The following is a 23,561-nucleotide window of genomic DNA, read 5'->3' on the forward strand; positions in this document are numbered from 1 at the left end:
CCCTGAGTCTGGTGTTCTGACCATTAATCAATATGGCTGCCTCATCACACTGCTTTGCACTATGGCTCGTGCTTGCATTTGTAAAGACAGATACGAGAGAGCTAATTATCACTCTATTCCCCTGAGCCCTTATGTAGTCTCTTCTAAGAGCAGTAGGAAAGGAAATGACCACGTCCAGTCTTCCTGCATATTCAAACAGGCCAGGACTGCTGTAATAAGACTGGCTACCAGTCAAAGAAAAAATAAACCTATTTTTCAGTTCAGATCAGTTTTAATGCTGCTCGTGAACATCCCGTTGTGCAGGGAGCTGTCAAAAAGTTGAGTCATATCCACCGGGGATGTATGAAAGAAGTCTGTCTGCTGTCTGTGTGGTTATTTACTGTGAGCATTATTTAACACTCACTGGCAGTGGAAGACTGTCTAAGGGACTTTGTGCGCAGGATGGAAAATAAAACACCGCTAATGAAATGACACTTTATTTTATCCTCCGTGCACAAACTGTTTGCGCAGCACTATGGCTGCGACTGAGCGAACCCAAATATGCAACTGGAATATGCTGCCAGCGCTGATGAACGGCTGCTAAATGCACGTTTGTGGCTGCCTGCCCACCTGTATGTAGCGCGGTACGGGAGTGCTCCTTTCCAGGTGCGTGCCGTCAGAACGCCCTCCCCCACGGCTCGGCGCTTGGCATATGTCTGCCCTGCCTCCCCCTCGAGCCAGAGCCGGAGTGAAAGGTACAAGCCCTGTGCATTAATATGACAAGACAAGCACTTGTGAAGGATTTATGGGCCCCCCGCTGGCACCACGCTCGTCGGCCGTCTGTCATTGTTTGCCCATCCTTATTCACAGCCTTCTGATTTATTCCACACTTCTTTCTCCGGGAGAATGAAGTGGAGAGGGAAAAGACAGCTCTGCGTGTGTGTCAATGTGTGTGTGTGTGCGTGTGTGTACGTGTGTGTGGGGGTATACATGTGAATGTGAGTGCGTATAGTTGTGTGAGACAGACTGGGATGCAATCGAAAGTTTCCTTAACTTCGACAATCAATTGAAAACAAGAACAGATAGCAAGAGTAAATATGCTTTTATTGGTGTAGTGGTTAAAGAAATTGGATGCAGGCCACAAGATTTAGTTTAGTACAAAGGGTGCTCATTTTGAATTATTTTCAGTAAATTTGCATATGTATGACTCCCTAAAATGAACTGTGCTGATCATGTAATTAAAGGCAGAGAGAAAATATGAATACATTCTTCTCCGTTACTTTTTTATGATCTGAGGAAAGCCATTTTTAAGTGTGACATCCCTCAGTGAATACATTTTCATAATGGATTTCTGTGACTACCAGATGTTCAGAGGAGTTTAATATGGGGAACATACTGCTATTGTTGTCATTTTAATCATTTCAGTCAAATCATCTTACACAGTCTACAGTCTGTTCATGTATGCATTTTTAATGGTCTTTGTTACTGGAGGACATTTCAGGTGAAAGGTACAGGGGCTAGGTCCCAGTTGACCAAACTGAACACCGCGAGAGCACTTGTAGGCATCTAAGCTGCGCTTCCGGTGCTTTTGAGGGTAGCTTGACATAAACGAATGTATCCTCACGCTTGATTTTGACTATTCATTCAAGGATGATAAACAGTTCATAAAGAACCATTACCGGAACCTGCACTTTATATGGAATCTCCCCCCGTCAACCTCCCACCCATCACCTCAGCCGCTTTGACTCATTGTCTCCCCCTGCTGTCTCTCCCCTGCCAGGGCAGTGGTGCACATCCAGGTGAACGACGTGAACGAGTTTCCACCCGCGTTTCGGGAGCCCATGTACCACGCAGCGGTGACGGAGGGGAAAATCTACGACAGCATCCTGCAGGTGGAGGCCACTGACCAGGACTGCTCGCCGCAATACAGCCAGATCTGCAACTATGATATTGTTACCCCGGACACGCCCTTCGCCATAGACCGCAATGGTATGCTGCTGTTACGTCCTGTTCATACAGATTTGTCCACTTTCAACCATCTGCCATTCAGTCCCCTTTGCCCATACTCACTCTTCATAGTATTCTCTCTGGCACTTGGGGGGTGGGGGCGGGATGACAGAGGCCCTAAAAACTTTGTGCTCTAATTGCGCAGGGATGGGGTGGTCTGGGCCGGTAGGGCCCTATGTGACATATTTTCACAAAGCCCAAAATCCTTTGCCCATGCCCACCTCCAGAAATATGTCTTCTTGTATATGCCTTTTGATATGTCATGTTTTCAGTGTCACACTGGCTTTGATATGACTGTTGGGCATGTACCCTTTTTTTTTTTTTGTGATGCATAAGGTTACAAAGAAGTGTTTTCTCATCTCATAGAAAGGAAAAGGGTCATGGCATCGCATCGCTTTCACAGAGCTGCAAAACGGCACCGTGTTTTCCTGTGTGTCCGAGGTTCTTGGGCAGAACTTGTTCAGTTTGACCCAGAATGACTGCAAGGGCAAGGTCAGCTTTAGCCTTAAGATCCCTTTCGCTGAATCAGACCAGACACTTTCCCATTTAGCCGTTTCCTGCAGTGCCCCTCTCCCCATTACTCCTCTCTCTCATCCATCAGTACGGGGAGGGGAGGGGAGGGGCTGGGGGGGGGGGTAGTGCGGCTGCCTCTCTCTGACTCTCAGGGGAGGGCTGCTTTGCTCGCTCTGGCTCCGGATCCTCGGCCCGGCAGCCGCAGTGCTGCACAGGATTCTTCCCGCCGTCTGGACCACGAGCGGCGCTCTGTGCTCAATTAGGGCCGAACTCACACAGAATGATGCATGGGGACCACCAGACTGCGTTTTGTTCCGAGGGCTTTCGTGCCATCATTAACAGTGGATCAGAGACCTGGGAGGGTTATTAAATACAACAGGACCTCTGGCTTTTGGTGGCTGTGAGAGAGGGAGGACGGGAGAGGCAGAGAAGAGTGCCTTTCATCTGCAGGCTCTCGGTGATAGAATTGGTGGAATATATTTTTATCTTTTTCTTAGAACACGGGCAGCAAAAAAAAAGATATTACATTCTAAACAGGATAGAAAATGCCTTTCTGATCGAAGATCTATTGCCATGCACCCACTTTGCACATCCTATAGTAAAACTTAATTCAGTTCATGTGCATATTATATGCAGACCTGGAGAAGTGAGAGAGTGATCACATCTCCAATGCCCTCCCCAGCCCCGGTGCCCTTTACAGCATGGCACCCACTACATCATTTACAATAACTGTGGGAATTATTCTTCATAGAAATATTACAAATATAACAAGTGACGCTTGTTTCTTTTCAATACTGAAACATATCCCAATAGTATCCTTTTTATGAGACGTCCTGAGACATGGACAAACCTGCCATCTTCAGTGAAATGCAGAGACGTCTGTTACAGCCGGAAGGGGGTAAAAAATGCAATTTGTTATCTCACCACAGTTGTCAGCAGTCACAGAACATTTCGTCTGCTGACACGGATAACTTGATGTTGCAATTTAAAAGAGGGAAATTGCGTCTCCATCAACCGGAAAGCATTGCAGACGCGGACGAAGGCAACAAGGGGTGAAATGGGACGCAGGGCCCCCTCAGTCCCAAAAGCTCCACTCCGTACACCAGGGGCATGAGGTTATTTCCGCGAACTCGAGACTGGGGGCCCCGCCTGGCGTCTCGCTCGCCCATCTCATTAGTGCGCCGTTACTTCCGCAGCTCCTCTGTGCCCACGCGGAGGGGTGAAGGAGAAAGAGAGGGAGGCTCCGGACTGCGCTGCTCGCGCGCTGTAGGGTGCTGGTCTTGCTCTTCCACGTCCCCGCTGTGCCATGACTTACCAAGCGTTTCGTGTGCCGCAGCTCATCAAGAAACAAAAAGCGTGAGAAAGGCTGCTTATCCCACATTCTTCGAAGTACTATGTGTTGTACAAGATCAAAAAAAGTTAACCCTGCCCTCAGGCACCCTTACAACACAGCTCTGAGCTCTCGACAGCAGAGTAGCTGTGATCCACTCCTTACTGGGCCTCAAATCCCTTCTGTCCATAATCCCATCATCTTGTCAAGGTCAATTTTATCATATTTACCAGAAAGTTATTATTTCAAGCTATTTTTGATGAAACCTTTCAAAAGCAGATCAACCCACTGACGTTGACACGGTTTGCTTACTCTTTTTACTTTTTTAAAGATAGGATTCATCGCACAGTGTTGTGTTTAATAATGTAGAATCCTCCCCAAGGCACCATTATATGTTCTAATAAATAACTTATTATTTTTTGAAGCAATTTTTGTGAAAGAAAATATTTTGTTTTTTTCCATGTTTTGTTTTCTCCATGAATCAATTCTTTATCTGTACATGCTCTCTTTTAGGTAACATCAGAAACACAGAGAAGCTCAGCTATGATCGACAGCAGCAGTACAAAATCATGGTGACGGCATTTGACTGCGGCCAGAAGAGGGCAACAGAGAGTGTCCTGGTTCGCATTGATGTCAAACCTGTCTGCAAACCTGGCTGGCAAGGTAAGGATCACTACATTTGTGGTACACCTGTACCTACCACTAACTACTCTACAATGATGAAGTACTGCCTCTTTACAAATCCAAGCACTTGGTTCCACAGCTTTTTAACATCCACCAATCATTTACCAGTTTCTACGATCATGGTCCATTAAATGTATAAGCCACAAATAGACCATTAGTATCAATATCATATATCATCTGCTCGGCAGACATCCTTTTCCAGGCTGGCAAAATTCTCCCCAGAGAAATGTTCCATTAGGATATTTGAGTTTATAGATGATCATTTGTGTCTGAATGAATGATAATAAGAGGGGACTGCCATTTTAAGATTATAGCAATGTCATATTTCAGAGTTCAATTTTTTGTAAAGATAAAAATGTGCTGCGTTACAGAAGCAGAGTGAGATGTACCAAGGCTCTGGGAGGGGTGAGCTGACTCGGCTTGGATTCGCATGGTTACATTTTTCACTGGGGTTTTTAAGCGAGTGCTCTGATAGGTTCAGAAATGCCATAAACCCATGACTCAGATTTGACATTTTTCATTTCTGTCACCACCTTTAAATTTACCCGTAGAGTCTAGAGTGTATCAGCACTATGTCAAACCGGGTTCTGAACACCCAAAGGGTCCGGTAATCTATTCCATGCTTTGATAGCTGTGTAAAATACCTCCACAAAGCTGACCACCTTTTCCTCTTGTTCTGCTGACTGAACTGAACTTTAAATAACCTGTAGTAAGTTATCATATATATCTCTATCTGATGCACCCTGTGTTTCCTTTTCCTTCACTGAGTCTCTCTTCATAGCTTTAACTGTAAGCTTGATATCCAGACTCAGTGTTGTGCATTGTGTATGTGTGTGTGTCCATCAGTGGAGCCCAGAACTGAACACAGTACTCTACTGTGGCCTGAAGAAAGGCACTGCATAACATTGAAATATACTCAGTGTATTTCCATATAGTGCATAATGACCTGCATTCTATCTTTTTTCAATTGACCAATCAGTTTTTATTTATAAAGTGCATTTTGCAAAGGATTTGTCCACACTTTACCAGTTAACAGTTTACCCTGACCAAAACCCCACAGAGCAAGCCTGAGGGCAACAGTGGCAAGGATTTTTTTCTGGAAGACATGTAGGAAGAAATCTTGGAAGGAACCACGATGGGGGTGGGGGGGTTGTATGGGGGGGAGGCGTCCTCATCTGGCTGCCTCAGGGTGTGGGTTCACAAATACAAAGTCAGTCAGTTATAGACAGGTTGCATGCAGCATCCAAAGGTGGCGGTCAATGGGTAGGTGGAAGGCTGGAGCTGTGGACATGCGGGGGACAGACAGCTGGCCTCGGGGTGACTCTGGAAAGGGGGCAGTTTGTGGGAAACAACAAAAAAAAAGAGTTAGGCAACAGCTATGAGTAAAAAACAAGGGCACAGAGAGAAGACAATGTAGAGTGGTAAACCCCTGACAGGGGTTTGCTATGGCAGCATAGCTACTAGGACAGAGACGGAGAACCCACACAGGCATAATAAAGGAAAGAAACTGCCCCTCCCCCCAAGAGCCTATTTGTGAAAAAGGGGGTCACAAGTGAACCTTCTTGCTGCTTTGGCACAATGTTGAGATCCAGATAAACATGACCCAACTTTATACCTTTTTCATTCTGCGCACACTAATTTAGGGCCCAAGAACAGAGACGGAGAGAGAGAATAACAGTCAATAGAGCTCACGATTTATTTATCAGTTCCAGTTTCCTATGATGCATCGTGCTGTTTTAAGTAGGGGAATCTGCTACACTTGCACTGAAAAATGTGTCATCCTCTGGGACGATGTCCAGCAGAAAATCTGGCTTCGCCTTTGTTAATATCATTAGAGTCTGCATGGGTGCGAGAGGGAAGGAGAGATGCCATAGGCCGGGCACTTCTCACCACAGCACCACACTTCTCCCCTTGCAATGCAACTGATAAACACAGACTGAGAAACTGCTGCCATGCATGAGCACAGATGGTTTCAAATGCCTCACTTTCTAGCACTGGGCAGGTCCTGCATCATTCCCTTGTGAGACTGCACATGTCAGAGGAGCCTTAAGCCTACATTAGCAAATTGTATTTAACCAGAGCTTTGAGCCCAGTGGAGTCCTGAATACCAAATCTTTGCACAGGCTGCGTTGATCCGGATGTAAACATTTAAAGAATTTAAGAAATTTGTTTGACTTGGAAACATGATGAGAGGATTCAAAAGTCTGACCACACTTGTCCCTTCTTGTCTCTCATGTCCCAAATTCAAAACGTTCCCTCAGCTACCCTAAGTCTCCAATGACATGGTGCATCTGTCCCGCCTCTAAGCTCTCTGAGATTTCAGTTTCCTTTTCACCAATCCACACTACAGAGAGAGCTCTGGAGCCATTATCCAAACATCTGAGAGGGTATGAACAGACAATAGGACAATATGCCGTTTTATTGCACACAGAATGGCATGGATGTTTTTCCAATAACACAGAGTTAATCTCTTGTAAGCCAATCTGCTGGATTTTTTCTGCCAGTGAGGATTTAGGCTTGTCATTAGGCTATTTCCATTAGCGGGAGTGAGTGGTCCACATAGCTGTGCAGGACCTTATCCAATCAGCAAAGGGCAGTCCTCTTTGTGCACGGCAGTGACACTGGAGTATAAATGCCACCTGCCATAGATTAAGCACAGGTCACACGCATGTAATGTCACCACCTCGGCAACAACAGCATAATAGTCAGCTTCTCAATCTGTTAAAGTGTGTTGGGTCGGTTCTCTCCAGATAAGAGAACGTGTCCCTAAAGCCCCCGCACAATGCTTAAATTGACAGTCAAGGCTGGATCACATCATTGCTGAAACATTTATCCAGTTAACACCCCCCGGGTCCCCCCCCCCCCCCCTTGCCCCTTCCCATCTCCTCTCTCTGTCAGCCTGCTCTTACCACCTTTGTCATTATGGATGATGCATTTTACAATGTCTGGGTCACACGTTGCCCTTTCACAAGCATATCAGAGACATGTGCCACCCGCTTTTATATATCAACTGGATTTACGGTGCAGCAACTGAATTAAACAAGTCACAAATGGGTGCTGCTAGTGAAGTGGAAGCAATCGTCAACATAGCATGAGTGTTCTTGAGGAAATTCAGAGAAGGTGGTGAGGACGCTGTGTGTTGTAAGGAGGAGATTAAATAAAAAAATGCAGGTATGTAACGGAAAGGATCCAAAAGGAAAGACTGTGGTACAAACAGAGCCTGACCAATACTCTTATTCCAGCTCCTATAATCTTTGTCCCCTGGACTGAGTTCTTCTGTCAGTGCAGATAACTCCAGTGCGACAGAGTGGAGCGACAGCATTCTGAGCAAACCACCCTCCCCTTCACTGACAGTGTCCTGGAACCCTCCCAGATTCTTTTTCAAATGAGTTTTAGAAGAGTGATATTTTCTCCCCTCCCCTGTCATTCTAACTCCACTCACATTTGACAAGTTCTTATAGTTCCTTTAAAAGTGTTTCTTTCTGTTGTCTTTCACAAAAAAAAAGTTTCTCCTCACTGCACAGCGATATGTGGAAACTAAGGAAAGGCAGGAAAGGTTCTCTGCATCACCCTGCAGTCCCAGACTTACAGGCAACTCCAGCACTAATGTAGGGGAAAAGGCAGCAAACCAAAATGTACTTTTCCTTTTTTTGTTGGGGGGGCAGGAGTCCTGAAAATCCCCAAAGCCTAAATGTGATGTGAGAAGCATACTGTATTTCTGCAGTTGGCTTGCTTTAAGAATTCAACTGTTTATTGCTCCGCATACAGCATTCAGTGATAGATTGGAGAAGCATAAAATATGACACTGAATGATTATTATTGGAGAGAAAACAAACAATGAATTATAGCTTTTTAAACAGAAGCACACAATATGTATATGTATGTATTAAATGAATTATTGCTCATTGTGTGTGTGTGTGTGTGTGTGCATGTGCATGTGTGTGTGTGTGTGTATGTACATTTAATGGTGCTGAATAGGAGTTTTCCAGGCTGTCCACTTTGTGGGGCTCATTTGACCTATCTTGGTTTGGATGCACTTACATCTTTAAAATGTTCTACTGTATGTCAATTGTTAATGAAAAGGTGTGTCTTTCAAGATAACTATGCCCCATGCCCACAGTACAATTAGTCACCCAATAGTTATGATGATTATTTATGGGATATTATGGAACCACACCCAACACAGCATTTTCAACTTCCGTCAGTTAAGCATGTTTTGATTTATTTTTTATTTATTTATTTATTTTTTTGACAGTATTGCTGTGTTCTTTTTGCAGAATTCCTGATGCTGGCAGACTGGTACATACTCTTCTGGCCAAACCATTTATGTTATGATTTTTCTGTATATTAATTCAAGAGCAGAACCTTATGTAACACAATAAATTATGAATTGAAAACACAGAGCCAGTCTCCAGATTCCAAAGACATGTCTTCTGAAGTATTTTGTGAACATATGAGCTTTGCCACTGAATATTGCATATTGAATATTGTTCACATATTCAGAAAATACGCATTTCCACTCAAAACCTCCTTCAAACACATTTTATTTTTCAAATCAGGAGAGGGAAGCATGATTTAAATCCTTCACCGCTTGCCTTCTGGAAACCTTTTTGAAGCTTGTGTGACCGGGAGGGCTGATCAGCTGTAAAGTCATTTCAGATAAGACCAGGAAGAAAAAATTAAAGAACAGGAAAAAAAAATATCAGAAATGGGTTTTCTTCCATGAAGTTCTTGCCCCTTTGCTGTGTTTGCTGTCTTTGTTGCTGCCGTGCTCTACAGAGAAAAAGCTTCCCTTTTTTAAGATACCCTCCAGTGTTCTGTTCAGATCTGCGTGTTTGATACGACCCGCTGGCAATCAGCATGCTGACCTGCTCAGCCGTCCTCAGTGCAGACAGATCCATTCTGTTGCCTCCTGCTTAAAACTCCCTGATTAAACTGTTGAAGCCACCATTTCTAGAATATTGCAAGGGAAATGCAGAAGTCTTCCTTTCTGAATGTGATTTGCACAGTTTGCTGTATTCCTGTTTCTGAGAGCACAGACGAGCTACCTGACGGGGCACGTGCGGGGCTCCTGATAGCTGACATTGCATCTTTATCAGGGTGGAAAAGGTACAGGCAATGAAATAGGGAAAAGATGATTGATATCCCCCCCTCCCCTCTTTTACCCTGATGCTTCAGAGTGATTGCATTCACAGAATTCCTCCACTTGGAGATTGGAATTTTCTGTGGTGAGATTGGAGTACCATTGATGCTAAGCTTTTGAATGAAAGTGAAAGAGAAGGCAGGTGATTACTGGGGTGGAGAGAGACATCATCTCCCATTCTGTCTATTGTACCTATTGTATGTGTGCACCATTTACTATTGTTAAAGTGTTCAGCCCTTGAAGTCCCCTAAACTCTACTCTTAAGTGAGACAGAGCCGATGTCTTAGACTCACTTCTTTAGAGATAAAGGTAATGACGAAGTGTCTGCTGCGACTTGGTGTGGCTGCCTTACCCGTTGGCTAAATACTGCAGAAAACTCAGATGATCTTTGCTGACCACAGTTAAGACCTTCAAGTCAGGACCTCAGTTTAATGTGCCATCACAAAGAGTATCCCTATTACATTGTACTAAGACTATAATGTGAATCTTTCGGGCAGTGTGTTTCCCCATTTTAGACAATACAGTCTGTTGATTTTAGCACTTTTATTGTCCTAACTTATGTTCTTCATAAAATGTGAAAGGCTTCTATGTCACTAAAGTTCAATCATTTTTCTACATTGTATCCTGTGGTTAATTGTAATGTATGTCAAAGACCCCAACACAAACCAGCAAGTTGTAATATTTTTAATAAATAGTGAGAAAGCCTGAGGCTACTGATTGTCCTGAGCATGTGTCTCCTCACATATAACCAGCAATTGTTCTCTCCCTTCACCTCATGGGAAATGTGGTTTTTGTCTTCAGACCAACCCATATAAAAACTGCTGTATGCAGTAGTATGAATACTGTATGCAGAGAGTGTGTGCTTCCATAACAGTACACTCGGGTAGTGTAAAGTGAGTGTCCTGAGTCGATGTCGAGGCTGCAGACAAGGAAAGAGAAGGACCTCCTGGAAATGGGGTCATTGGGGATTACAGAAGTAGCGACATTCTCCACAGCCCCCCCTGGGGTTTGTCACTGCTCTAAAAGTAGTGTGCCCTGTGAACTCCATCCATGTGCAAGTGGTGCAAGCTCATTTTTCCTGTCACTGAGCATTCTTCTGGGGTTTTGTCATACAGCTTTGAATGCTGAAAGCAATTTCCTCAAAATAACTAAGTGAGTATAAAGATACTATTTGGATAAAAGCATCTATCAAAGTGCATCCCCCTAAAGCATCTATCTAAGTGCATCCCTGTAAATGGAAGTGTAGGTTTAGCCTGACAGATGGCTGAGCATGGTACCCTGTAGACTGACACTCAAAAAGATCATTACATCATCATCATCATCATTTCCTTTACCATATGTATTGCGATGTTGTATAAACTTTTTTTGGATGCTAGGTAAATTACATAGCTGCTTGCCAGGTCTGTTTTGCAAAAAAAAAAAAAAAAAGATTTTAATGTCAATTAGATTAATCTGGGTCAATAAAAGGATACATGAAATTACAATGTGCAGTTTGTCCTTCAGGGGTGGGGCTGTTCACTGTAATTCACTAAAGTTCTCAGTGTGATGAAGAATTTATATGAACAAAATGACCAGTGATTGAAGAATGTGCAGTGACATGCTGGAACACAACAATGTGTACACTGCTGCCCTCCAGGCATAGAAATGAAGCTAGCCATGTCTGTCTCGAAGAGTAGGGAAGTCTGAGAAGAAGACCTGCTGCATGAGGTCAATGTTGACTTTATATCACTGTCCATTCATTGTCATCCTCTTTACTAGCAGGGACTATTCAATATCCGTTCTCCAAAAAAAAATCTGTCTGTCCTTCTAATATGTTTGAATTACAAAGGTATATGGTTAGGAACAGACATAAACAGAGCTTATAAATATTGTACCATATTGACAGGAAGTCCATTTCTATTTTTGAGCATGGTGGGGAAATGACTGGGCAGCATATATGTAATAGTTCTAATTACTTATTTTGTTTAAATAACAGTAAAACAGCAAACAGCAAATAGCACATGAGAAGGAAAAATGCTCTTTGAAAATTCTGCACAGTGAGACTCCAACCTATGCTAGCGCAGAGAAGACTAGAAGTGCAGCAGCAGTTATGAATTTGCTTGGTTAAACAAACGGCACGGCACCCTGCCATGTCTCATAAATAGGAGTAAAATATTTAGCAGGGGGGACAAATGGAATGTGCAGCTATGAAGTGTTTCACTGTAGGACCATGAGACCAGCATTCTGTTCCTGCCCTTGTACAATGAAATTTCAAGAACACCCCTACTGGCTGTCTCCAACACTAGTAATTGACTCAGACACTGAGTCAACCGGTCAAGTTTCAAGCTGAGTCAAGTTTTTGTTCTGTTTTTCTTCAGAGAACATATTTTAAGCATCACTTCCACAGCACACCGCTATCTGTTACTGTCTGTCTGGTAATAATATTAGTATTAACAATGTCCTGCCAGCCAGCTGACTGTCCTAAGAAAGCATGTACAGCTAACTGCCAGAATAGGAAACACCAAGCATTGTATCCCTCTCTGTGAAGTTTTAACAGACCGTTTTTGATTAAACGGCCTTCTCACACCGTAGACAGATACAGTATTTGCAGTCAGCTGATTGAGACTTGCTCGTCTGTTTCACTTCATATCCCAAATCACTGACATCATGATCGAGGAGTATGCACTTTTGAACATTACCCCTACTTGATCATGTCTTTCCCTCGGCCTGCCATGCCAACATCAGCGTAGCCAATGTTCCTAGCGAAACAGCAAGTTCAGCAGTCTTAGTCACTGAGGCTCCTGCCACCCATCTTTCAAAGTCACTGAATTCTCTTCTTCTGCCCATGGTATCCAAAATAACAGGTACCTGGCCTGTCCTGAATTTGTAAACGCAACCTTGAGCATGCTGGAATATTAATTGATGTTGGAAACCACATCTGTGTGGAAGCATGTGGTTACAATATACTTTTGTAACCCTCATTTAATCATGTGTTTACTTTATTTTTGAAGTTACCGGTATATATATATATACGCATCACATAGACCAACTGGAACTGAACTGCATAAATGAACTTAAAGATAGTAATTTCCCTGACTGAGATTATCTTATTTGAGGTTTTATCACATTGTTTTATTTAGAAAGACTGGAAATGTTTGTATAGTAGCAGCGTGCTGATTACTGTGACCACAGCAGAAAACATTCAATGTGACATTTTGTAGTAGAAGCATACTTGGAAAATAACCTTCAACCAAAATTAAGGACAGAAAGTGGTTTTAGAGGAGGAGAAACAATGCTGCTTGAATAGTGTGATAAACAAAGGCATGCTCTTTTCTGTCCAGTCTACCTCTCGCTTACGTACTGATGCTTTTGCCTTCAAACTGTGTGTAGCAGTTTTGGTAGGAAGGGTAGAAAAGTTTCCATGGGTTCTTTTGTCAACAGTCCAGTCTGAGCCTCCATGAACGTTTTTTATTATGCTGAAGACCAGAAGCAAAAGATTCTCATGAGACACAGGGACAGAATAGTGGCTGCGCATTTGGCTTTTCTAAAACAACTGCCTCAGGCACTCTGAAGCCACTGAATGCTGGCCAATGTTTCAGGGTTTCTGGCGGAGATTTCAACTATTGATCATATGTAATGAAATGTGAGGGAAAGGAAGACCATGGCCACAAATCTAAAACATATTATTGTTTCCAATATCAAGTATTGACGTGAATACCATAAACTGGGATTTTCTTTTACATGATGTTAGAATGTTGTCATGTTCATGCTAAAATCAGATACAGGTAACAAATCAGATTTGTTTACATTTTCCCGTAGGTGGACATTTCTTCACACATCTGCATAATGTGCATTTCAACCAAGATGGCATTTACCTGTCTTCCAGTAGAACCATTTTACAACTTATTATAACTCACTAGCTAACTATCTGCTACTTTAAAATATCCCACTGCACTGTTTGGTCTATAGAGAAATTGCTGACAAATAACTTGACTAGCCAGCAAATTCAAAGAACATATACACTGACCCAGAAAATAAGATGTTGCAAATGAAGACAAATGTAAATGGGGCTTTTGTATGATAATACAAATAATACTTTCAGTCATAAATTGAATACCTGTTCTGGCATAGACTGCACGTATGACCTTAGCTGCACTTCATACTTATTTTGCATAGATCAGCTATTGTCTGTTTTTAAATAGTTGCCTCTAAACATAGGCACCAACGAACACTGTGGTGCCTGTACTGAAGTACTTATACTTTGAGTTTCTGTTTCCCAGGTTGGAACAAACGTGTGGATTATGAACCAGGAACTGGCAGCAAGCAACTGTTTCCCAAGATGCACTTGGAGACATGTGATGAACCGTTGTCCTCAGTCAGAGCTACAGTGGAGCTGCAAACCAGCCATATCGGAAAGGGCTGTGACCGTGAGACCTACTCTGAGAAATCCCTGCAAAAACTGTGTGGTATGTTCAGCCTGGATAGTGATGGTGCATCTGAACTGGTCATGCACACTTAAACGCACAGAAAATTTTGGCCGTCAGATTATGACTGACTGGGTTTAATGTGGAGATGCTTCTGTGTGGTAGTTATAGGTACCTTCTCCATCCTAATCTGATCCCAATGATATCTCCTTAAAACAGCAATTGCTGCATCCGTATCAGTGCTCTCTCATATCTAAGGGTCTCTGAACTGCTTCCTGTAGGTGGAAAAACATGCATTTGCATTTCCACAACTGAAGCCAGCTGTGATAAATCACACATCGTTCATATACATCTGCCCTAAATGCAGGTGAACCCCTTTATCCTATAATGACACGTTATTTTTGCTTATGAAGGCAGTACTGTGTATAGTTTACTCCCTCGGTTCCTTGGCAGATCTGGTCCTTATTAAAAAATGTGATGGCAGCAGTAGTGAAGGACAGAGTGAATTCAGCACATGGTTTAAACCTGGTAGTAGTGTTGGATGGAGAGCAAGACAATCAGGAATGTGTAAGGTATGTCTGCTTTTCCTATGTCAAATCATATTAAATTCCAAACACCTTTCTTTGTTAGCTCCTAGAAATTGTTTCACCATAACTTACAGTACAAGAACAAGCTTTTTCGTTTAATAAATTTGAATCTAGGATCCTTCATTCTAAAATACAGCATGCCACTGTTACAACTTACAAAGTGTGAAGTTATGTTTGAGCAACGATCTTAATGCCTCTTGATACCCTTATCAAAGCACATATGTTTCTTCAATCTTATTATTTATGCATGGTTTACTCTTAGAGTGATTCATAGCTCCATAATCATTATCTAATACAAAACTGTAATTGCTTTCAAGTGCTATTAATTTAAAATGACACATTCATAACCATATAACAAAACAGAGTGCACATCATTCACCACAAAAAAACTGGAAGATTTTCTTGTAAACAATAAAAATAAAATTCTAAAGAATTTAAGTCAGTAGCTTTGTACCATCAGAAATAATATGAGCTTGGGAAGCCAGAGTTTGCATAAATGTTCTGAATTAGAAATACGGACAAATATGTTTACGTTCTACTATTATACCTCTATTTTTGCTACTGTAATAACTAGACATACTGTAGGTTAGTATTGAATTCTGTCACCAGGCAGCCATCCTTTTATGTCATTTTATTAGATTTCTATGATTATTCTTGACTGATAAAGATTTTTTAACATGTTAATGTTTTATACAAAACCTTCTGTTTTTAGTACAGTAATCAATCAGGATTCTGATGTGGGATTCACAGTTGAATGATATCTATGAACCTTGTTGCCCTGTTACATTCACAATCCACAATCTCCTTTGGAGATAAAATACCAAAATCTTTCACAAAAAGCCTAAAGAATTAACTCTGGAAAAGAAGGTAACTCTACAGGAGGTGGTAGAAAAAGACAAAATAAAGTGATGTAATTTAGTTGGATGGATCAATTTTTCCTTCGAAAAGTCTCTTTGCTTGAGATCATTAAGCATCACACTTGTATCATACACAAAGCTTGTGTATTAAAGGTGTCAATTCTATAAGCCATTCCCAGCACAAAAGCACTCATTGGTATGCCATATCATAATCCCATTTGTTGCCATAGTGGTTTTTTGTGCCCTTGCACAATTGAATGCATTTTTTTCTGATCTCATCATGCACTTAATGAGTAAATTTTCTTCTTAAATATACCCTAACATTTGTTCAGTCATGGAAGTAGAATATTTTAATAAAACATCTGCATGTGTGGCGCAAGTATTGCACGGCATATAACAAATTCAATGTTTAGTTTTACATGTCAGTGGAGAATGTTTTATACATAATATTTTCTTCATGCATTCTTTATGAACCACCCCAACCCCTCCACAAATCACCAGCGAGTAATGGCCTACAGTTTTGGAACCGCCGGTCTAGATGTATGCAGGATGACTGATGGGAATATGTTTTGCCTCTTGTTTATTTGATCATAACAGCTAAACTTGAAATGGCAAGCTTTCAGTAATTATAGTGACTATATTGTACAAAATTGTGCAATCAGTAAATATAATTACATTGTGCTATGTATGAATTGAAGAGTCCAAGTCTTAAAGCTTTCCATTGTCCTACCCCAGGAGCCTCATCTGGCAGCACAGATCTACTACCAGCCCCAAGTGCCTCTACCAACTGGACAGCCTCGCTCCTGACGGACAGTGGCCGGGACAGCGACCTCATCTTCCGCTTCGATGGGCGGCAGGCAGCAAAGATTCCAGACCAGGTGGTTCCCCAGAACCTGACGGATCAGTTCACTATCGCCACCTGGATGAAACATGGTCCGAGCCCGGGCCTGCGGGCTGAGAAGGAGACGCTTCTCTGCAACTCCGATAAAACTGGTGAGTCACTGCAGAAGTAGATCCCACTGAGGGTTATTTCTGAACGGCCAGGTTAAGCCTGGGAATTCAGTGAGCCTCAATCACAGAAAAAAGACAAAGTGAAAAGACCAAGGTTTTATAAATAGGGCCCAGAATACACAATGTTTAATCCATTTATATAAAAACGTTATCTGATTGGAAGTGTTTCTCTGTAAATTGACCTAGATAAGGCCATCTTCTTAATGTAAAATCAGTAAACTGGATAACAGAAAATGTGAGAAACCCTAAGTCTGGTGTACCATTGATGCCTGTTCTCCAAGCTTTTGCTAAACTGGGTAAATTATAAAGTGGAAGTGGCGAGGTGTGACCATTTTCTCAAGGCACAGTATGTAGCAGTTGATTAGTTTGATTAGGTGATTAGAAAAATACATGCATCACTCATAAAATGAGCTTTGGGCTCGCAATACTGGGAGAACATTCCACATGCCCAAGGCACAGGGTCATTATGTGCAGGCCACATGTTCAAAATTAGAAAGGGATCAATGATTTTTTTTTCTGTGAAGATGACTTTTTGTTTTTCCATGATGACACACGTGACAGCGCTCAGTTACTGTGTTCACCTACTATACTGTTGGTACACAGACTCCTTGAGGCACCTGCCTTTTTCTGGTCAAAGTCCTGAGATCAAAGGACATCAAACAGCAGTGATCAGAGAAGGCAGCCCTTGGGATTTTAATGGGCAGATCAATCATTCACATCAAAGCCAGTCTAAGGCAAAGTAAATCAATAGACAGTAAGAATGACAGACTGGGATAGGCAATCCTCAGTAGTACTCTGTAAGGAAACATAGACAGATTGATTGAGGGGTGCATCCTTGCAGAGCAAGCAAGTTGCTGGTCCTTATAAGCAGGTAGCTTTGCTCCACACTGTAAGCGTTATAAGTGAGGGAACCACAGTACTGTGGCCTGTCACAAGCATATTTATTGGATGATAATCATTTAGAAGCAGCGAGGATCTGCAGAAATGCTGGCTTTTTCTGCATCTTGCACAGAGATGAACCGCCACCACTACGCACTCTACGTTCATAACTGTCGGCTGGTCTTCCTACTGAGAAGGGACTTCACCCAGGTGGACACCTTCCGGCCGGCCGAGTTCCATTGGAAGCTGGACCAGGTCAGTGCCCTCATGTCACCCTAACTCAATGATCAGTTTGTATGCAAGTTTCCATCACTGCATAAGTTTGTGGTGCCATTTTTTAAATTGTGTTTGAGGAGTTTATACAGGCTCAAACCATGACAAAGCTTCAAATTTTTAGTAGGAAAAAAAACTGTCCTGGATTTTAACAATACGAGACAGAGTGGCTGTCTGTATAATTTCTATATTGAAGTATTTCATCCTTCCCCTGCAGCCTGGTAAAGGTGAACTTGCTGAGAACTAAAGAAAGAAGGAGTAGGCTGGGGCCATGTGACAGTCATTGAGACTCAGGCAGCAGAAGGGGGGGGGGGGCAGAAGAAGAAACAAGTCATTGGCCAAGGGCATGGGGGTCAGACCAGCTGTCAAACTCCACATAGTGCAACCTGATTGGAGTAGAGACACACACAGCTGAGGCCTGGGCAGAGGGTGGCAGCATATGCTTTGCTCACTGATCTGAAGGGACGATGCTGACTGTGAGGAATGTGAGGTGCATGAAGAGGTGAGGATGTCACCATTGTGCTGTTTCTCTAAAGGTTGAATAAAAAAGCACTCTACAGGAAGTTTAACCTTGTCAGAATAAATATAGGTTGTTTGAGCTTTACACTGAATTATTATTATTATTATTATCATTATTATTATTATTATTATTATTAGGGATATGCTATTGTTAATATTATAAAACAACATATAAGGATATAGGGTTATATTTTCACAGTCAAGGCACAATTTTGAAAAGCTAGCAGTTACTCAAGGTGCCAGCAAATTAGGGCATGTCTGACACAATTTAGGTAATTTCATGGGTCCAGGCATTGGTATGGTGAAAATAAGTCAACGGTGGGTGTAGTAGTGGTTTGGTTTCGTTATTGCCAATGGGATCGCCCCATTTCTTTCTCTGTAAAAAGAACTGTATTTTCGCGCCAAAGCCGACTGCTAATTTTGTCATGGCCGAAGAGGGAGCATGTTATGAGAAGCTCTGTTATGAGCGTTTCTATGAGCCATTACTTGTGATATCAAAAGAAAGGTGAGACTGAATAGTTTTCATTTTAATATTTATTTCCCCCCCCCAAACAAAATATATTTTCCATTTATATGCCAATGTTGAAAACTATAATAAATGAGCAATTGCATGAGGTCAATATTCCCAGACTGCCCAGGAGCAGGTGGCAGCTGGCAGATACATCCTCTAGTCGGCCTCTCCATTGTTTCAATTTGGCAGGCTTCACACTTTCAAAACAGAAGACGGGAAAGCAGAAAGGGTTTTTAGTTTGAATTTACTATAGCTTTATTGTTTACTGTCAATTTTTGTTTCATACCACTATTAAAATAATGATTTTCCACTTCAACTAAGTTTTGTTCATTATGGACATGCACTTCATGGATGCACACAAACTAGGGAAACAGCTCCACAGTCAACCAGCCCCTGCTTACTTGTGCACTCTGTACTTCTGTAGTCTCCATCACAATCATCTCTGCCTCTCTCCATATGAAAGTCCTATATCGTGTCCTCTGAGAGGTTTATGTCATATCCAAGGTGTATGTCTATGTGGTGTGGAACACAGAACTACACAAAGAGTGCATTGACTTTATGCGTGCTGTATTGTAATATACCACCTGAACCGTCCAACCATCTGAAACACATTTTAACATTCCAAAGCTTCGCTCAGGCATTGACCTAGCCCTGCCAATTGTACACCAGCCAGTTGCTGGTGTGTTGTGAATTCATTTATGGAGTACGTAGATACGATATTAACATATGCATGTCTTACTCTATTTGATTAGTGTAGAGCTGGTCTCCTACCTTCCTTGCGTCTCTCATTCAAGTAGCTTACACTGTTAACTCCATACAGATGCATTGCCTAAATAGCCAAAATTGGACTGCATAACTGAACATTTCAAACTTGCATTTCAAATAGTCGTATTGAAGTAAACAAAATATTTCTCACATTGGTGTTATGTGTTCATGCAATCATATGTGCAGCACATTCATGATGCCACGAAAATAGCACAATGAGCCAGAATTTGAGTTATAACCTGGTTTTTGTTGGTTTAAATACAAACGAATTATTCAACACCAAACTTGCACAGCAATAAATGTTTCTGTTGACACATCCTCTGTGTTGACACAAATGGGTTTACTGCAGACAACAAAACAGGCAAAAAATATTGCATTTGTGCAAGACACCAAAAAAAAGGTCGATAACAGTAATTGCTTAGTTTACTTATTGTTCCAGATATATATTTTCAAGAGTTTATCAGAAATATTCTACCATAATCACAATTCCTAAAAGTAATCTATAAATGCTCCATTACTGATTTTACTAAATGATGTGAGTGTTCAATTATTGCATGCTATTGCAGTGTGTGTTCTTGCATATTCCGGTAGATGTGATAAATTCTGCTGTAAGGATGGGTGATGCACAATGCCATGTAGTTCTGAGGGGTGAAGAGATGAGTGGAGTCTGATGGGTTCATTGCAGGAAGGAGCTGTTTCCCCTCACTTCCTACTAAGCTAGCAACAGGTTCTTCAATTTGAACCAACACCAAAAGCAAGTCACTGAGGACTGAGATGAATTTCAGTAGGATTTGGACAAGGATCAAGTAAGGGGTAATTTTGAGTAAGTGGTGAAAAACCAATTGTTCTGTCTAATGTTGTTGAGGAATAACATCTAAGTAAAGGGAACTCCACACATTAGCAAACAATTAATATTCATGAGGTCCTCAACAAAAGAAGACAAATGATCACTGTTATTACAAATATAGAGGACCTGCCTGTAAATAAATCAGTGTTGGGGCATACACTGCTGAGCCATTGGAGAGTCGGAAAAATGACCAATTAAGAAACACCCAGAGTTATTTAGATGTGTTGCAGAGACGATGAATATGGGAGTGTGCCTGTGTTTTCTCTGGGTCAAACAGATGGTGAACAAAAGAAATTAAATCATGAAATTAATTGGACCACATCTCCCAGAGGTCTGTTAACAATTTTTCTTTTCAAAGCACCATATAGTTAGAGCTGACACCTTTCAGTGTTTTTCTATCAGCGCTGACTGTATGATTCTTTGTTAATGGACCTCTGGGACCGGTGGACCAGAACCTTGATGTACTGTAACTGACAAGCCATGTGTTATAAATGAACTAGTTTATCTTCTCATGAGGTTGTGCAGTCACAGTACATCAAGGTTCTGGTCCACCGGTCCCAAGTAAGTGCTAAGTGTGAGCAACTGATTTTTTAAACTCAGATTCGTACAAATTATATATTATACCATGTAGACCACAGGTGTCATCGAGGGCCAGGAGTATGCAGGTATTCATTTCAAAACAGGCTCTACAGCAGCCTATGTCATTTATTAGCTCTCCTTCCCTGGTTGATTGTCCACAATATGTTGAATTCACCTGCTGCAGTGCTTAGTAGAACCGAAAACCTGCATACTCTTGGCCTTTGATGGAAGCAGTTTGACACCACTTCTGTAGATGAAATACTGAAAATCGATAGTCTGGGAAAGCGAGGTATGATCTAATGTTGTGATTGCCAAACTGTGCATAATATTTTTGAGCTATCTGTATTATACGGCTACAGGGTCAGGCTTTCCCACAAGTTGGTGTACTTAAGTATGATTTTTACAAATTTCTGGAGACAAATAATGTCATGCTATGACATAGTTCAACAATCACAAAAAGCAGAATTGTACGTCTCAAAAAACATGAGAATGCTTATTTGCAGTCATTTATTTGCACAAGGTACTCTTTTCTCCCAGATATGTATGAGTGTGAGTTGGAAGCATTGGTTCAATAGCCTACTTTAGCTGCGGTTATTTAAACTAAATGAATAACAGATTTAAAGTAGTTAACTATTTCATGAAATCTTAATGAATTCTCAGACAGAGAGATGATGTTTGTAGCTCTGTCAAGTTGGCAGTTGACTGGCAAAAGTTGAAATCATTCATCAATGACTTATCATTTGGCTGTGTTATTTTCTGCAATGCTAGTAGAAATACTTAATTTTAATTGTCATGCTTAATCCACCTTCTAAAGCTATAACAACAAGTATAAAACATTTAAACTAGCATTCACTAGCGTTGGTTTTTCTGCAGAATCTATTAAAATACTTATTGGAATGGTACAGTTAATCAGTTTGTCAGAGGTAAAATTATTCTCAATAATCAATTTCTACTTTTTTAAAATGGTTTCAATATAAAGAATGAAATTGTCATGCCACAAGCAGCCATTTCCATTTTTTCTTTTTTTTTTTTGGATGTTTTTCACTTTATTCAGACAGAAGGAAAGTAGAAAGGTCCACAGAAATGGGATCAGGCCACAGAAATAGCCATAGCTGGCACACAAACTCCCAGCTGCATGGGTGGCTTGCTCATGGGTTGAGGGTCAGCCGACCCATGTCACATCTCATCCACCATTTGCAATTTTAGCTTTTATTGCATAGTATGCATATTGCTTAGTCGGGAGAAGAAGCATATTACAGTCTAGTCCTATTACAGTGTAGTTACTTGTTATAGTGGTCCCTAATTAATTGCCCTTTATACAGGTCACTGAGTGAACCATGCCTAATCCTAGTGATGGAGTGCAGGGAAAGACACTGGTAATATTTAAAGGTACAGGGAAGGAACGTTTACTCAGTCATTGAAAGATTGTTCATCCCATGCAAAGTTTTAGTACCTCACATTATGACCAGACCAATATAAATCACCTACTTTTCTTTTCTGTCTCGACATAGCATGCCCATGTTTGAGTCTCTCTCTTTCTCTCTCTCTCTCTCTCTCTCTCTCTCTCTCTCTCTCTCTCTCTCTCTCTCGCATACAGCTTATCTGTGATTTTTAATTACGTTTGGCAAAATTCAATCACAGACTGCAGATTTTGTGGGAACGCTCAAACTGTAATCCGAAGACGGGGGATGAAAATCCTGTGGGATATCATTTCACCCGGCCTTAAATTAGCAAGCTGTCAAAGAGTGTGCTCCCGGGAACTGCTCATCAGGCACTTCCCAGCTCTGCTTCCTGACCTGCTTTCACTCTTTGTTAAGGTATGCATCTGTCTGTGGAGATGCTGTGGAAAGGTGTGCGCAACCTTCTCAAGCCTCTCTCATGATCAGGTTGCTCTGTTTGTATGCATGGCAACATCCACTGCCTCATTAAGTGGCTTCAAGGAAGGGGAAACATGTTTTTCACCAGCACAACGTGCTTGCTTCAGCTCCAGTAAACTGTCAATTTTGTTTAAAGATTCATTGTTCATATGTAGCCGTGTCTTCTCATCTGACCATAAAATGTCCTGCAGCCATATGACCATGTACCCTGCTCTTGTCAATTGGCTGAAGCTAAGCAGGTGTGGGCTTCTTTAGTACTTGGGTGGGAGACCTCCAGGTCAAACTGTTGTTGCTGGATGTGGTGTTACTGGGCTAGTATGGAATAACAGGGTATTGATAAGGTCTTTTCTATAACCTATTTCTCTGAGCTATATGTTCTTCACTTGCCTGCTCACATTCCTTTTGGTTTCATTCAAAAATAGACCCACTCTGCATTATATAAGCTCAACTCAAAATGAATCCATTGAAAGAGGTGGATTCTCCCGTTTCTCTCAATAGCCAGTCCAGGGCTGGGTGAAGTACATTCTCTAACTCTTCACTTTGGTGAAAGGAAAGTGTTTTTTTTACTCATATCATGGCATCCCCATGTTTGTGGACACTCTCCTTGTTTGTTAAATTACCAGAATCAGGTCCGTGATTAGCTTGTGTGATTGAGTGGTCTGCACAGAATCTCAACAGAAGTGCACTTAACTGAAATGGCCGTGATGTGCAGGGGGCATTAATGCCAGTCAGCCAGATTCTTCAAGTAGAAAAGAGCATACAGCATTTCACATAGGGGCAGATGGAGATCAGTGCTC

At 41.7% G+C, this 23,561-nt stretch overlaps 1 protein-coding gene across 2 annotated transcripts in view; it reads left to right on the plus strand.

Moving 5' to 3' along the window:
- LOC135236038 (calsyntenin-2-like) overlaps positions 1–23,561 on the plus strand; it is a 241,257-nt gene that overhangs the window by 167,374 nt on the left and 50,322 nt on the right. For both annotated transcript variants that reach the window (XM_064302186.1, XM_064302187.1), the window contains exons 4-8: positions 1,760–1,968; positions 4,343–4,492; positions 13,916–14,101; positions 16,239–16,496; positions 17,527–17,648. In XM_064302186.1, the coding sequence (XP_064158256.1) occupies positions 1,760–1,968; positions 4,343–4,492; positions 13,916–14,101; positions 16,239–16,496; positions 17,527–17,648 (925 nt within the window). The remainder of the gene's footprint in view (positions 1–1,759; positions 1,969–4,342; positions 4,493–13,915; positions 14,102–16,238; positions 16,497–17,526; positions 17,649–23,561) is intronic.

This window comes from Anguilla rostrata, chromosome 12 (assembly GCF_018555375.3).
Source record: "Anguilla rostrata isolate EN2019 chromosome 12, ASM1855537v3, whole genome shotgun sequence".
Lineage (NCBI taxonomy): Eukaryota > Metazoa > Chordata > Actinopteri > Anguilliformes > Anguillidae > Anguilla > Anguilla rostrata.